This window comes from Gobius niger (genome assembly GCF_951799975.1).
Source record: "Gobius niger genome assembly, chromosome: 5".
Classification (NCBI taxonomy): Eukaryota; Metazoa; Chordata; class Actinopteri; order Gobiiformes; family Gobiidae; genus Gobius; species Gobius niger.
The window spans coordinates 39,647,895-39,664,187 of record NC_136856.1 but is presented as its reverse complement, the minus strand read 5'-3'; the positions used below and the strand labels follow the sequence as shown (position 1 = coordinate 39,664,187).

Sequence of the window (16,293 nt, the reverse complement as noted above, 5' to 3'; positions counted from 1 at the left end):
TCCTGAATACTCACACTTCCTTAGGCCTTTAACCATCCATCGCTCTCCAGCAGGATCCAGCCTGAAACACAGTCATTCACTGAGGATTCACAGGTGACAAGTTTAGAGTCGACCAGAGCAGAGACCGAGACCAAACCAGGGAACAATCCACTGATAAACCCTCCACTTTCAGCTCGGGAGCCTTTAGGGTTTGTCAGGTGAGCTTTCAAACCATTTCCACTTTCAATGAATGAATCCACAGTCTATTCAAATCCACAGCCTGAGCAAAATAAAGTCTCAACAAGAAAAAGTCACATGCTCCAATGTTTGGTTGGACGCCTTTAGCTTTGATTACAGCACATTCACTGTGGCTTTGTTTCAATGAGCTTCTGCAATAACAAAAGGTCCAGTGTTGGATTCATGTCTGACCTTGTGTTGATGATGGGAGAGTGTGACTGCACTGAAATCCACCTCTGAGACGTGAGTGTCTGTGTTCCTCACCTGAGAGAGTCCAGGGGGCAGAGGGGGTCGTCCCGTACAGCGCTCAGGAGCTCAGCGGAGGCTCCTGGATGGTTGTAGCTCAAGTCTAACTCTCTCACAGCAGAGTGGGCGGAGCCTAGAGCTGAGGCCAGAGAAGCCCCGCCCCTCTCTGAGACTAAGCATCCGGACAGTCTGAAAACACAGCAGCTACAATATTTTATCCAGCGTGAGACCTCCTTGAGAACTGTAAGGAAACGCCATCTAACCCCTGAAGTGGCTGCAACTTTTATCAATATTTTAGACAAACACCCCCCCTTGGTTTTACCTGCACCCTGTGATTTTATTGTTGATGATTTTAACAGTAAGCTTCAATCCACCCTTGACCTGGTCGCGCCTCTAAAACTGAAACAAATGCAAGTCAAACCCACGCCCCCATGGAAAAATGAGGAACTCAAAAAACAAAAAAGAAATTGCAGGGTGCTAGAAAGAAAATGGAGGAAAAATAAAATTACAATCAATTACCAAATTTACGCCGAACAGTTGAAAACATACAATAAAACAGTTAGAAACTCAAGAAATTCATACTTCACCAAAATCATATCGGACAATAAAAATAATACAAAGGTTCTTTTTTCAACCATTGACAACCTTCTTCACCATGATCCTAAAGCTTTCCGTGAAACTCCATCAGATTCCCTTTGCGAGGCATTTGCAGACCACTTCAGGGGGAAGATAGACACCATCAGATGTAATATTTAATCTACCCAAAGAAACACGGTTTTAAATACATCTGATTGTCTACTTGTTCCAGAGGAAACACTGGACAGTTTTGTCCTGGTTAATGCTGAGATGCTTGATAAAGTTTTCTCCTCAGTGAGGCCCACCACATGTCTTTTAGACCCGGCCCCAACCCCGTTTTTTAAAACATGTTATGGATCTTTTAGAGACGAACTTCTAAACATGATGAATTGCTCTCTTCAGACGGGGGTCTTCCCTGCTGCCTTTAAAGGGGCGGTGGTGAGGCCCCTGTTGAAGAAGAGCAATTTGGATTTTAATGATTTTAACAATTTCAGACCAGTATCCAACTTACCATTTTTAAGCAAAATTTTAGAAAAACTTGTTTTTACCCAACTTAGTGATTTTATAAATGCACATAATGTCCTTGATTAATTCCAGTCTGGCTTTAGGGTAAACCACAGCACCGAGACGGCCCTTTTAAACATTTTAAACGATTTTAGATTAAATTATGATTCTAAAAAGTTGACAGTGTTGGTTCTTCTGGATCTGAGCCTTTGATACAGTCGACCACACTATTCTTTTAACTCGTTTAAAACACATGGGCCTCTCTGGTGCTGTACACAAATGGTTTACTTCCTACCTCACAGACAGGACGTTCATGGTAAGTGTGGAAACCTGCTCCTCTAAAGTCCATAAAATCACATGTGGTGTGCCCCAGGGTTCGATTTTAGGCCCAGTGCTTTTTAACCTGTATATGCTCCCTCTTGGTGATGTCATCAGGAGACATGGAGTCAACTTTCACAGTTATGCTGATGATACACAGTTATACATCTCCATGTCTCCTGATGACACCAGGCCAATGGATGCACGTTTTAACTGCATTTTAGAATCAAATCCTGGATGGCAGAAAACTTTCTCCAGCTTAACCAGGACAAAACTGAAGTTTTAGTCATCGGTCCTGAGGCCCAGAGAGAGAGACTTTTACCCAAACTACAGTCACTGTCTTTTAATCCTTCCTCACAGGTGAAGAACCTGGGCGTGATTTTTGACTCTGAGCTGACTTTTATTCCACACATTAAGAATATCACAAAGACAGGTTTTTACCATCTAAAGAACATGGCCAGAGTCGCCCCATTCTCTCTCGGGCCAACACGGAGACGCTCATGCATGCTTTTATCACCAGTCGTATCGACTACTGTAATGCCCTGCTTTCTGGTCTTCCCAAAAAGAGGATCTCAGGTTTACAACTCTTACAAACTTCAGCAGCTCGAGTCCTGACGAAGACCAGGAGGCGGGACCACATTACACCGGTTTGAGAATCGCTGCATTGGCCCCGTGTGTTTCAGGATCGATTTTAAAGTTCTTTTAATGGTTTTTAAATGTCTTAATGGTCTTGGTCCTTCTTATCTATCAGAACTGCTTTTACCCTATGAACCTTCACGGCCCCTTCGCTCCTCCTCAGGGGTCTCCTAGTTATTCCTTAAGTCAACAGAAAAACTCACGGTGAGGCGTCTTTCCAGTGTTACGGCCCTCGCCTCTGGAACCACCTGCCGGAGGAGCTCAGGGCTGAGGAGAACGTTCAAGTTTTTAAGAGCAGGCTCAAGACCCACCTTTTTAGCTTAGCTTTTAACTGATATTTATTTTTGCTAGGCCTATTTATTATTATTTATCAGCACCTTACAATTAATTAAATTGACATTTAATAGTTATTGATATTTATTTTGTATTTATGTATTTTACCTCTCTGTCTTTTTATTTTTTTTATTTTTTATTATCCTATTATTCAATTTTACTCACGTACTTTTATTTATTTTAACAATTTTTATGCTCTCCCAGTTTCCTCTGGAGGAGCCCTCTGCCTCGGGAGCGGTGATTGGCTGTGGGTGCTGGGGGGCTGTCTTGTGGGTGTCTGGATGGAGGTGTGGTGTTGTCCGGGCACCCTGTGTTGGTCCCTGTGGCTGCAGCCGAGGCGCCGCTCCCGATGCAGACGGCTCCTTGGATGGTGTTCCCTTACCTGGTTTATCTGCACCCAGCCTTACCTCAGCCTTACCTCAGCCTTACCTCAGCCTTACCTCAGCCTTACCTCAGCCTTACCTCAGCCTTACCTCAGCCTTATCTCAGCCTTATCTCAGCCTTATCTCAGCCTTATCTTAGCCTTTTGTCCATAGTCTCCACTGTTTTACCTTGAGTGTGTATTGTGTGCTTGTGTGTGTCTCTGGGGAGGTGGGGACAATGTGTCTGTATTTTTGGAAGGAGGTGGGTGTGAGAGAATATTTTTTAAATCTGTAAAGCACTTTGTGTTACATGACATGTATGAAAAGCGCTATACAAATAAAATTGATTGGATTTTGAATATCAGTCATGACTGTGGGACACAGGAGACACTGTAGGGCCAGTCTCACCTGAGGACCTCCAGCCTGCAGGGGGCGCTCTTCAGTCCAGCACACAGTTTCTCCACTCCTGAGTCCCCGAGGTCATTGTGGCTGAGGTCCAGGTGTGTCAGACTCGAGGAGCTGAGGACTGAGGCCAGATCATCACAGCAGCCATCGGACAGAAGACAGTCAGACAAACTGAGGAGAGACAGATGTGGAGAGAAACTATTACACTAAAGCTCAGAACAGCTGGAGAAGAAGAACAATGACTTGACTGGTTGGTGCCAATAGAGCACAAGAGGTCTTATTGATTATCTTTACCATTTTAGTTTGTGAAATTTGACTTAATAGTAATAATGAACTTCTTCCACAGGTTAATTAATATAGAGACAATTCCTCACAATCTAAAATCTACTTTTCATTTTGAACAAGGAGAGAGTTTACATTTACTGATACATTTTCTGTGTTACACTTTCTGGTTTAATGTGAATAAAGTGATGCCTTATGGATTGGAGGAGGTGGACAAACTATTCCTCAGGGTGTTTGGAACATTAATATCAGGTCCGTCTGTCTTTTCTTTTTCATCTTTTTAATGAAGCTCATGATGATTTTTAAAGTGAAAGAGTAAAAAGTGCTGGTCCTTTTTGGGATCCTGAAGGCGCCGCATTTGGGCCCTGGGCCACAGTTCTGACTTCCCTGGGCTAAATCTTCATTCTAAAGTGAACACATTAAGGCTGTACCTTGTTAATGACGCAGGTTCAAAGAGTGTGAGGTGCAGAGACAGAAGGAGGGCTGTTGTACCGCGGCTGCTGTGAGCCGTTTAAAGGACCACCCAAAATCACACTGATTTATAGAAAAACATGAAACATCCAAAACAATGTTATTAGAGCCACGCCTCCCAGTGCTTCTGTCTGAGACAAACACAGGGATTTTAGCCAAATGTGTTTTTCAAACCCTCAGCAGGTGCAGGTGAAAGGCTGCTCAGAGAAACTAATGACAAATACTATAGTTCTGTTTGATACAGTTTGACTGAGGTCTGTGTCTGAAACTCACCTGAGGGTCTGCAGCCTGCAGGGGGCGCTCTTCAGTTTATCACACAGGTGCTTCACTACCCTGTCCTCGAGGAAGTTGTGACTGACGTCCAGGTGAGTCACAGTGGACGAGCTGACGACTGGAGCCAGATCAGGACAGCTGAATACTGTCAGGTTACACCCAGATAAACTGTGGGAAAGAGAGATATTTATAACTAAAACAGTCTTGATAGTTTCAATTAAAGACTTTATTAGATCCTGTGGGACAGAAAAAACACACACAATAACAAAACCATAGAGTCGACAACAAAACCATTTAAATAAAAGAATAAAAGAATAAATAAAACTTAAATAATGTCATGATTGATTCTAAAACATCCCTTTAATGTTAAACCAATAACACTGGTGTGATGATAAAGGAGTTTTCTTCACGTTCCTTGTCCTACACTCGGCCACAGCTGAGGCAGAGGCTTGAACTTCTGTGTGGGATCTTTTTGGCTTTATTGTTTCTGACCTGGACTTTAAATGTCCCAGATTTAATAGTGCACCAGTTATTTTTCAACACAAAGAAAACTTTAAGACTCAGTTAAAGCAAACGATTGTAAAACTGTCTTTAAACTGAGTCGTCTGATCCTTTGTGTCTTTAATCATTTGGTTTTGTTTAGATTTACTGCTTTACTCTTTCAGCACATTTTGGTGTATTTGCTCTGGTTTAAGTTTGAAGGTTTTGTTCTCAGACGTTCTTGTAAATATTGCTTCTGTTTGTATCTGTACTAATAAAATGAACCATATAAATGAAGTGGACTCACATGACTCTGGTGGAGGCTTTGGCCAGTGGCATCAGAGCGTAAAGAGCTGCACCTGAAGGATCGTATTTCCTCAGGTCAAACTCCTCCAGGTCTGAGTCTGAGGACAGGACGAGGAAAGCCACGGCCGACCACTCAGAAGAAGACAACTCTTTATCAGATAAACGTCCTTCTCTCAGGCTCTGCTGCACCTGCTCCACCAGACTGTGGTCGTTCAGTTCATTCAGACAGTGGAGCAGGTTCATTCTTTGTTCTGCAGATAATTTACTATAATCAAGCTTCTCTTTGATGAACTCTGCTGTCTCCACGTTGGTCGGTGAACGACTCCCTGTCTGAGTCTGCAGACCCGACAGCAGACTCTGATTGGTCGACAGAGACAGACCCATGAGGAAGCGCAGGAACAAATCCAGGCGTCCATTTGGACTCTTTAAGGCCAGGTACACAGCAGACTGATAGAACTTCACTTGAGATGTTTTCTCAGACTCAGAATCAGAATCAGACTCAGAATCAGACTCTTCCTCATCCCAATACTCATACTCGGGCATCAGGTTGACTCCAGAGTTGAAGAAAGTGAGATGGACGTGAAGAGCAGCCAGAAACTCCTGCACGCTCAGATGGATGAAGCAGAAGACCTTGTCCTGGTACAGACCTGGCTCTTCTCTAAAGACCTGTGTGAAGACTCCGGAGTACACTGAGGCGTCTGCAGCGTCCAGCCCACACTCGCTCATGTCTGACTCGTAGAAGATCAGGTTTCCTTTCTGCAGCTGCTCAAAGGCCAGTTTTCCCAAACACTCCACCATCCTCCTGGTCTCTGGACTCCAGTGAGGGTCTGTCACGGAGCGGCCGTCGTACTTGACGCTCTTGACTTTGGCCTGAACCACCAGGAAGTGGATGTACATCTCTGTCATTGTCTGAGGCAGCTGTTCTTTGACTTCAGAGTCCATCACATGGTGCAGGACTGTGGTGAGCATCCAGCTGAAGACCGGCAGGTGGCACATGATGAACAGACTTACAGATTTCTTGATGTGGGAGATCATTGCTGTGGCCTGCTGCTCGTCTCTGAACCTCTTCCTGAAATACTCTTCCTTCTGTGAGTCGCTGAACCCTCGCACCTCTGTCACCATGGAGACGCACTCAGCCGGGATCTGATTGGCCGCGGCGGGGCGTGTGGTTATCCAGAGGCGAGCGGAGGGAAGCAGGTTCCCTCTGATGAGATTCACCAGCAGCACCTCCAGAGACACGCTCTCTGTGGGGTCAGTGAGGACCCGGGTCCGGCTGAAGTCCAGAGGAAGTCTGCACTCGTCCAGACCGTCCAAGATGAAGAGCACCTGGTGATTCAATCCACAGAGGCTTTTGGTTTGACTGAAGAAGTGGTGCAGCAGCTCCACCAGGCTGAACTGTCTGTCTCTGAGCACATTGAGCTGTCTGAACGTGAAGGGGAACAGCAGCTGGATGTCCTGGTTGGCTCTGCCTTCAGCCCAGTCCAGACTGAACTTCTGAGTCAGCACCGTCTTCCCCACTCCAGCCACGCCCTTCGTCAGCACTGTCCTGATCGGCCCTTGTCTCTTTGTTGTTTCTTCTGCCTGTTTGTGGTCTTTAAAGAGCTCTTCACATTTCATAGTGGTCTCTGGAACGGCTGGTTTCCTGGACGCCGCCTCGATGTGTCTGACCTCATGCTCCTGGTTGACCTCTGCGGCCCCTCCCTCGGTGATGTGGAGCTCTGTGAAGATCTGGTTCAGGAGGGTGGGGTTTCCTGCTTTAGCGATGCCCTCAGACACACAGATGAACTTCTGCTGCAGAAACCTCCTCAGTTCATCTCTGCAGACTCTGGGACTCACTAAGACACAAAACACATGGACATGACTCTGTGATGCTGAGTGACCCTGTGGACTGTAGAGCGGCCGCAAGTTACACAAAAACACATTTCCATCGTGAACATCATTGAGTCTAAAATATACCCTTACATATATTATTAGGTTTTATCTAGATTCTTCTCTTTATACCAAATATAACATCTTGTGTGGAATCAGATTAGATTTTAGTGCAATGAATGGTTATTGTTGCAAGTAGAAGTGTCTCTTTTCGGAAACAAAAACGCTCCGAGCCAACAAACCGCGGCGATGCAACACATGAACACAGGAGAATCAGGGGAAATGAGATTAAGAGACCTTGACATCAAGCCAAGCATAGTTTTAATCACAATCTGATTCAATGCACAGCCCTAATAAATCATATAGACAGTTCTTACGGCTGTGCAGACGCTCGGCCAGTGGCTCCTGCTTCCTCCTCTTCAGGAAGTCCACTGTGAAGTTCAGAAAAGCCTCTGCGCTCGGGTCCTCCTCCTCATGCCCTAAGTATTCTGGGTAATCTGAGGCGAGGACCTTGTACAACCTCCTCAGCTGCTCTTGGACAAAAGTCAGGATGTCCTTCTCCAGACCCTGCAACAAACAGCACAGCTTTAAGAGCACGACACACACACATGTACCGAACATAAGGACACTGTACAGACCATGAAGATGTGGAGCAGATGAGGGTCAGAGAGCTCTGGACAGGACTCCTCTCTGGAAATAGAGTTCAGTGTGACACATCTGAGAGGGACAGGCTTCAACAGAAAACCATTCAAGCCATTTTTATAAGAGCGACAGTGACCAGACTGAACCTGTAGCCATTGTCTTCACAGTGAGCTTGCCCTCCAAGGAGAGGAGGTTTTCAAACTAGACTTTCTGTCTGACTTTTATTCTTGTCTTTTACTGGTTCCGACCTCCTCACTCAGACCTGTTTAACCACTCACACCGTATCACTGCAGAAGACTTACTCTGTGTCTTCAAATGTAGCATCAGAAAAGCAGCTCAGGCCAGAACCAGGGGTGACCAAGTCCCTGATGAAAACAGAGGCGACAGTGAGAGAAAGTTACACTGAGAAATGGACAGAAAACTGGACAAACCTGTTGAACTCGATGATCAGATCTTTGGACCTCAGAGACTCACAGCTGGGTCTCAATCTGGATTTGTTCCTGATCATAGATCCAAGTTTTTCAATTTCTTTACTGAGGAAACAAAAGAAAAAGAATCCATGAATTTATTGGATTCACAAAAGTGAAATTCTCAATAAACAAGGGATTAAAATTCCACGATATTTCTGGTCACAGTGTTAAGTAATGACTGGAGAAGCTCATGGTGTTTAAATCATTATTTATACAATAGTTTTCAAACAATGTTTGTTTAATGTGTGTCAGTATCTGGAACAGACGATTAGGCCAAGATCTGAGTCTGAATCTAAATCTATGTTTCCTGCTCCTGAAAACAACTTAACCTCTTAAACCTACCTGAACCCAGGACACTTTCTCCAGTTTGGCTTTACCCAAATCTAAAAGCTTCTGGAAAAAAGGGTAAAAATAACAAGGACAAAAACACAATAGAAAAGTGACAAGAAGTGACGAAAAAGCCACAAAAGATCATCAAAAAAGAGAAAAGAGCAACAAAAACATGACGGAAACATGTATAAAAAAACACGTCACAAACGCTTCAAATATGGGACAAAACAACGTGAAAAAAACGTATTATCAGTTTTGTAGGCCTTAGCTTTCAAATGAGACATCACACTGTTGCTCTGCAGTCGAGAAGCTTTTAGATTTGGGTAAAGCCGGAGAACTGGAGACAATGCGCTGGGTTAAGACGGGGAGAAGAGGTTTTAAGCTTTAAACTCTGGTAAATGATTAATAATTACAATCACAAAGGAAGTTTAATCAGAAAACACCAGTGGTTCTCAACTGGAGGTCCAGGAACCATTTTGAGTGGACGAGAGCTTTTCTCAGAACACATTGATTTAAATATTTTTCTACTGAAAATGTAGAAAACTGTAGAATCTGTTAAAGCGACTGCGATCAGGTTGTTTTCAGGGCGGACTGGACATATGTCCATTCTGGAAGAGCACAGAACGGACACCGGTCTGACCTCTCAACTTTCTCCTTAACCTCTGACCCCGTTTATCCAACTCGGATCTTGACTTGGTGATTCATGCTTTTATTGTAACTCCCTTTTTACTCTTTTAACAAATCTGCTTTAATGATGCTCAGAATCACCTGACTGGAGGATTAACCGAGAGAAACCAGACACTTTGAGGAAACTCCTCCAGTCCTGGAGAGAGAAACATGCTCCTCACAGACGCCCACACGGACCAGGGACTGAATCTTGTGCCTGTGATTCCTTCATACAGAGCAGACCCTCAGCTCTAAACTGTCACCACAGAGAGTCGTCCAGTCTGAGGACCACAGTGTGTCTGGAAACTGTGACTGACCAGAGAGATGAGGACAAACCTTTTAAAGTGATCGCCCCAGTTCATAGACATATTACTCCGCATGGACTGACAGCTCAGGTCAGGACCTGGAGGTTCTGAGTCCCTGAGGAGAACAGAGGTGACAGTGAGAGCAAGTGACAATGGAGGAAAAGACAAAAAACTGGACAAACCTTTTAAAGTTGTCACTCAGAGTTTTGGACTTCAGAGAATCACAGCTGGGAACAGAGCTTGGTTTACATCTGGATTTGCTTCTGGTTGTAGACCCAGGTAATTCAATTTTTTCCCTAAAAATGACAAAAGAGGCAGGAAGTAGTGATTCTCCAGGGCCCACTCTACAGCCGCACTAACAGGAGAAATGACTGGATATTTTGGATCCGTAAATACACTTTTTTTTTTTTAATCCGTAAATAAACTACAAGCTTCCGTATATCGAATAGCTCGTTATCATCTTGCCGTCACTTCTCGTTCTGTGATTGGTTCCCAAATCCATGTGAAAATTTCATGCATGGTCCCCAGGCTGCTGTGCAGTTCCAAATGATTGGAGCGCACACAGCAGCCTGGAGTTAGCCTGGTTATTATTTTACAGTAACCTTGACACATTGTACCAAACTAAATGTAGTACAATGTGATGCGCTCTGTAACAATCTGTAATAACTCGTACCTATGGCTTAGATACACAATGGAATCACTTGTATTAGTACTTTGCTCCTCAGGTCGGGAGGCCACTCTTTGTTAGTCGTCCCGAGGACTCAAAGGAAACTGAGGCGATGGTGCTTTTTCAGCTGCAGGCCCAACATTGTGGAACGCACAGCCCTGGCCCTTAGACAGGGTCAGCTTCTGTTTCTCAGTCGGCTCTTAAAACGGATGTGTTACTGTAGCTTTAAGTCGACTGTACGTGACTGTGCTCCTGGTTTTTACTGTCACATCTTGCTGTTGTTCTGCACGTTGGTCACTATGTTGTTTTGAAAGTGCATTATAAATAAAGTTGTATTGGATTGTAGGTACATAATGTAACACGAGACCCTTAGGGTTAGAGTCATGTCCTATTACATCATGTACCTACAAAGTACTAATACATTGTATCATTTACTACAGAAAGCAGGTACGTGTTGAGCTTCCAGACGCTCTGTGTGAGCCGTCCTTTGAGTCCAGGGGAGCCGGGTATGGTTACGTTAGAATAAAGGTTTATTAGGCAATGCATTTAACAACAAATAAATGCTTAAAACCACTTTCTTCAGTTCATAAAATCATTGTCATCCTTGTGCTCTTGTGGGCGACCTGCTCACTATGTCTGCGAGAGCCCGGCCTGTAGAACCTCTACGCATCACAATCATTCACTCACAGGCTGGAACAGACAGATTATCCCATTGTGCATCTGACCCACAGGTACAAGTTATTACACATGTTACAGAGCACATTAAGTTGAACTAAATTTAGTTTGGTACAAAGTATCAAGGCTAGTGTAAAATAATGTGTGTGATCCATTTTCCCTTTTGAATTGAATCTAACAAACAGCTAAAGCATCCAGACTGTTTATTTAAACCACAGAATCATAGAACTATTATCATTGAATACTGTGATACAACAGCTGCTTGTTGAAAACAGATGTTCTAGTGGAATCACAAGTCGACAAACCTTTTTAAGCCGAGACCCGAATCCGGAGAATCAGGGCCAGAACCAGGACTCGTCGGCTCCATCGTCCACTGTCTGTGAACATAATGTCAGCAGCTTTAATGAAGGACTGACTCTGACACCACCAGCCACAATCACACATGGAGCTTTACAGGCGAGAGAGTGAAGTGTGAAGACCTGGAGCAACAGCAGCACTTCATTATTACAGGAGTTTGGAACTGTCAGCCTTTAGTGTGAGTGACAAATGTCTCTGAGCTCCTGAGCCGTGATCACGATCTCATTGTTACTGCAGGTTTTACTTAGATTTGTGCAAATCCATTCCCAGCAAAGCATTTGATCAAAGTAAGACCTGGGGCCAAACTGACCTCCAAACTTTCAGGTTCGACCCCAAGTCCATTTTCCCATTGAATATATTTCTTATTTCTTCTTCTATATTTACCAGAAACCTTACAAACAAACTAAGTCTTATTTGACACATTCTCAGTGTTGATCTTTGGTTTAAGTGCGGCTGAATGAAGGAAACAGGGAAGGAGCTGAAGGGACAACGTTTGACTTTACTTTGTTATTACATCTGCAAAACTAACATGAACCCAATGGTTTCTCTCCTGTTTTCACTGATTACAGCAATGGCCTGTTTGATTCACACAAATGTTAATTTAAACACATAAATAATAATAAACAACACTGTGTACAGTTCCCTGGGAAACACATTAAAACAGCTGGAGTGAAACATAGAACATGTAAACTCAGTCACACGTCGGCACATCCTGAACTACAAACATAATCCCAACAATACAATTGTAAAATATGAAACATGTTTAAACATTCTTTTCAAAAACTGCACAAAACATGGTTAAGTTTCTTTCTCAAGACTCTAAATACCGTGGTGGATCCGCTTGGTCCAGCAGGGGGCGCACTATCCCGGTGGATCGGCTTCACAGTAGATCTGTGGTTTCTATGACTGAACAAAAGAGGTGTTATGTCTTAAATGTCCAGGACACAGGATGAAAATCTGAGCCTTTGGGGAAACAAAGAGACTCGCCCTTCCGTATAGGCCTAGATCCTGATCCTCCTCAGAGACACCACGTGACGTCAGGCCCATGAATGATGCATTAATGAACATGTGTCAGTGTTTGTGTAGATGTAAAGTGTCTTTAAGCCGTTCATAATGTCCCAGACACTTCTGTCGGAACCAGAGATATAGTGTCAAAGTTCGGAACTATAGAAGAAAAACAAGTGTAGAAAAGTGTTGATCAAATCCCCATCTCTATAAAGACACGGAGCTTCATCTAGAAACAACTCAATCCATGTTTTTCATCCGAAAAACTGCTTCAGAACAAACTGTTTTCCAAGTGTTTGAAGCGTAAAACCTGTGGTTTCTTAAGTGCGTCACACGGAGACACGATGACTGCGCCTTCAAAAGGAAAAACACTCAAATCAATCCTAATAATGGAGGAAAAATCAGACGGACCTACCGAGACCTGCCCAGAGCCTTTAGACCGACTGCAGCTCTGCTTTGGACCACTTTAGTCCGGGCTCATTCTTCTGGACATCGTCGAAGCTCTTACTTTATTCACACACTTTCTACTTTCACTTTGACGGGATGTGACGTCACAACAAGAGAGCGACAGGATGTGACGTCACGACAAATAAACAAAACAAAAACAAAATAAATCTGTTTGGAGACTGTAAAGCTGTTGAAGGACAATGAGGAAAACCAGTTGGAATAAGCAGGAATTGGATGATATTTGCCCAGGTTCATCTCCATATGTGAAAGATCTGCTCAAACACTTGAACAGGAACTGATGCTGATGAAGAATCGATACCATCCTCTTCAAAGCCCAAAGCTGGAAACACTCTGGATCATTGTGCTGTTTATCCTCTTGCCCCCCGCCAAAACCACAGGCATTTTCTCCTCTTTTTCAGGTTTTCTTTTTATCTCATTTTCTCACTTTTTTGTCACTTTTTTGCTGAATTTTTGTCACTTTTTTGTTGCGTTTTTGTTACTTTTTTGTTATTTTTTTTGTCACTTTTTTGTTGCGTTTTTGTTACTTTTTTGTCACTTTTTTGTTACTTTTTTTGCTGCATTTTTGTCACTTTTATGTTACTTTTTTGCTGCGTTTTTGTTACTTTTTTGTTGAAATTTTGTCACTTTTTTGTCACTTTTTTATTATTTTTTTGTCACATTTTTGTCATTTTTTTGTTACTTTTTTGTTACTTTTTTTGTTGCGTTTTCTTCCTCATTTTCATCTAATTTTTTCCTCACAGTTTTGATCATATTTGGAGAATTGGGAGAAGTGGAGAAAACATGCCCAGGTGGGAGTTAAGAGGTTAGAAGTGCTTATTTTCCCCCCGGCATAAAGTGTCACGTTTATTGTCATCATTGAACCTCTTAACCCCCACCTTCACCAAGCACATGTTCTGGAAAAAAGAAAAACGTGAGAACATGTCGGTCTTAGCTTTCAAATGAGGCGTGACGCTGGCCTGAAGGCTGTGAGCTCCAGTCGAGAAGCTTTTAGATTTGGGTAAAGCCGAACTGGAGAAAATGTGCTCGGTGAAGGCGGGGGGTAAGAGGTTAAAATCCCAATTTCTGATGAATTTAGGATTTTAAATTGAACAAATATTGAGCTGCGAGAATAAAATAATTCCACCTCATAATGAACACAGTAATATTTGAATGAAACCTCAGAAATATGAAGAGATAAATGATGGACATTATTATGAAAAGTCACTTAATGGGACTAAGAGCACGACTGAAAAACACACATTACGTTTATTAAAGGAAAAGGAAAAAGGTTTTACTTGGATTTGACATTTTTATACACTTTTAAAAGGCTTTTAACCTCATACTGGACTGGTACGTATGCTGGGGGTGAGCCATGGCCCTTCTCACCTCCAGCTGCGAGAGCTGCGGCCTCAGCCAAAAGGTCGCGGATCTTCAACACCGGATTTCAATCTTGTTTACGCCGGGCTCACACCGAGCGGCAAAAAACCCTCTTTCCGTCGCTCAGCTCGCTCCACTTCCAGCCCCCCCTTGTGCAGGAGCGCCTGGAGGTGGGTTTGAGGCGCAGCTGAAGTGCGTGAGCCAATTACGCACAGGTGTCTGTCAGATCTAGTTCTGTGGTTGGTGGAGCCGCAACTGCAAATACAGAGCCATTTCCGGGGGCAAATTTGCGCTAATAACATATAACAATAATAAAATGATTCAAGAACTTGTAAAGCCACCAGTCCCTGTGGGACTGCGCCACAGGCGGAAGCGGTTCTGCTCGTCGGGCTGCATAGGTCGAGCGCCGGGCTCACGGGTACAAGGTCAGTGGATCGATCCTGTCCCCAGGAACCCACTGACTGTGAACCCACTGGGAAAAACATTAATGCTGATCCAGTAAATTCACTTTATTTGGACATTTTAAAAAGAGCACGGTTTTCAATGATGCCAAGAATCATTATCATAAACCGTAAAATGCTTCTGTGTTTTGAAACCAAAGATGACACTTCAAAGCCCACTCGAACCGCTGACCTTCCACATTGTAGTCACGCACGTGACCCATTAGGCCGCGAAGTATCTGATGATCTACAGAATGTCAATATTGTCTATAATCGTAATGAGTACAATTAAAATAAAGATCATTAATGTCGCAAATGTGCGTATTTCAGTTGGTTGGAATGAATATAGAGCAATGTTTGAAACAGATGACGTCGAAAACCATCCGGAAAAACAATATGATTTTCAAATAAAAAATCTTCCCAAAACAAATCGTTGGTTTTCCTCCAAATGAATGATAAATATTGATATAGACCTATCAGGACTCCACTCCTGCCACACATAATACACAGGACCATTCATTCAGCCCAGCATGGATGATCCAGTAGGTGACGCTGCATCCAGGAGCTCATCTTCAGATATCAAGGATCAGGAGCAGCTGAAAGACTGGCCTGTTGCTCAAGTGAGTGAACTTAATGACACTTTATGCTGCGCACAGTCTCATATTGTACAGTTATGCATGTTCTTTGTTTTGCTACAGTGACACCAACGAAACCCGAGCATCATGAAGATCCTGCTTTACCTGCTTCACGGCCGCCTTGTACCCGGACAGGAGTGGCCCTCATGAAGTGAAGGAGATGTTTCCCCCGTGAAGACAGACACAGGCTTTATTCTGTAAACAGACAAATATAGTTTTCAGACGCGGCTCTGCCTCGGTTAGTGCTGGATCGTCGGCTCCGGAGGGACGGTCTGCTGTGAGTTTGTATCTATGAGTTGGTTTGTCTAAAAATACAAATAATCCTAATCCTTAAGGTTAACCCCCTTAACTCCCACCTGAACCGAGCACATTTTCTCCAGTTTGGCTTTACCCCAATCCAAAAGCTTCTGGAAAAAAAAGCTGTGAAAATGGCAATTAAACAATGATGGAAATGTGACAAAAAAGTGACGAAAAAATTGATGAAAAAGTGGCAAAAATGTGACAAAAATGACCAAAGAAATGACAAAAAATATGTCACCAGAAATTGAGAAAAAATTTACAAAAAATTACAAAAAAACAAAACCAAATTGTGACAAAAAAAATCAAAAATATGACAAAAATTTGATAAAAATTTGACACAAAAATGACAAAAATTTGATAAACTGACAAGAAAATGAAAAAAAAAAGTGACAAAAAATTACGAAAAAATTTGACAAAATGTGACAACAAAGTGACAAAAAAATGATTAAAAATGGACGAAAAAATTGACGAAAAATTACAAAAATGTGACAAAAAAAATTACAAAAAATTGATTAAAAAAATATCAAAAATGTGACAAAAAATGGATTAAAAATTGACGAAAAAATTACAAAAATGTGACAAAAAAATACAAAAAATTGATCAAAAATATGTCAAAAATGTGACAAAAAATGGATTAAAAATGGACGAAAAAATGACAAAAATTTGACAAAAATGTGATCAAAAATTTGACAAAAATGTG

The 16,293-nt window shown here is 42.8% G+C and overlaps 1 protein-coding gene and 1 long non-coding RNA gene across 2 annotated transcripts in view; both read right to left on the bottom strand.

Moving 5' to 3' along the window:
* LOC306962771 (uncharacterized protein) overlaps nucleotides 1-16,293 on the bottom strand; it is a 1,040,752-nt gene that overhangs the window by 556,098 nt on the left and 468,361 nt on the right. The window contains exon 9 of the mRNA XM_079556046.1: nucleotides 9,722-9,805. Coding sequence (XP_079412172.1) covers nucleotides 9,722-9,805 — 84 coding nt within the window. The remainder of the gene's footprint in view (nucleotides 1-9,721; nucleotides 9,806-16,293) is intronic.
* LOC306962773 lies at nucleotides 11,337-12,287 on the bottom strand. The gene is made up of 2 exons (XR_013792852.1): nucleotides 12,217-12,287; nucleotides 11,337-11,409 (listed from the first exon to the last, which is right to left on the bottom strand). It is a non-coding gene; the product is annotated as an uncharacterized lncRNA (long non-coding RNA).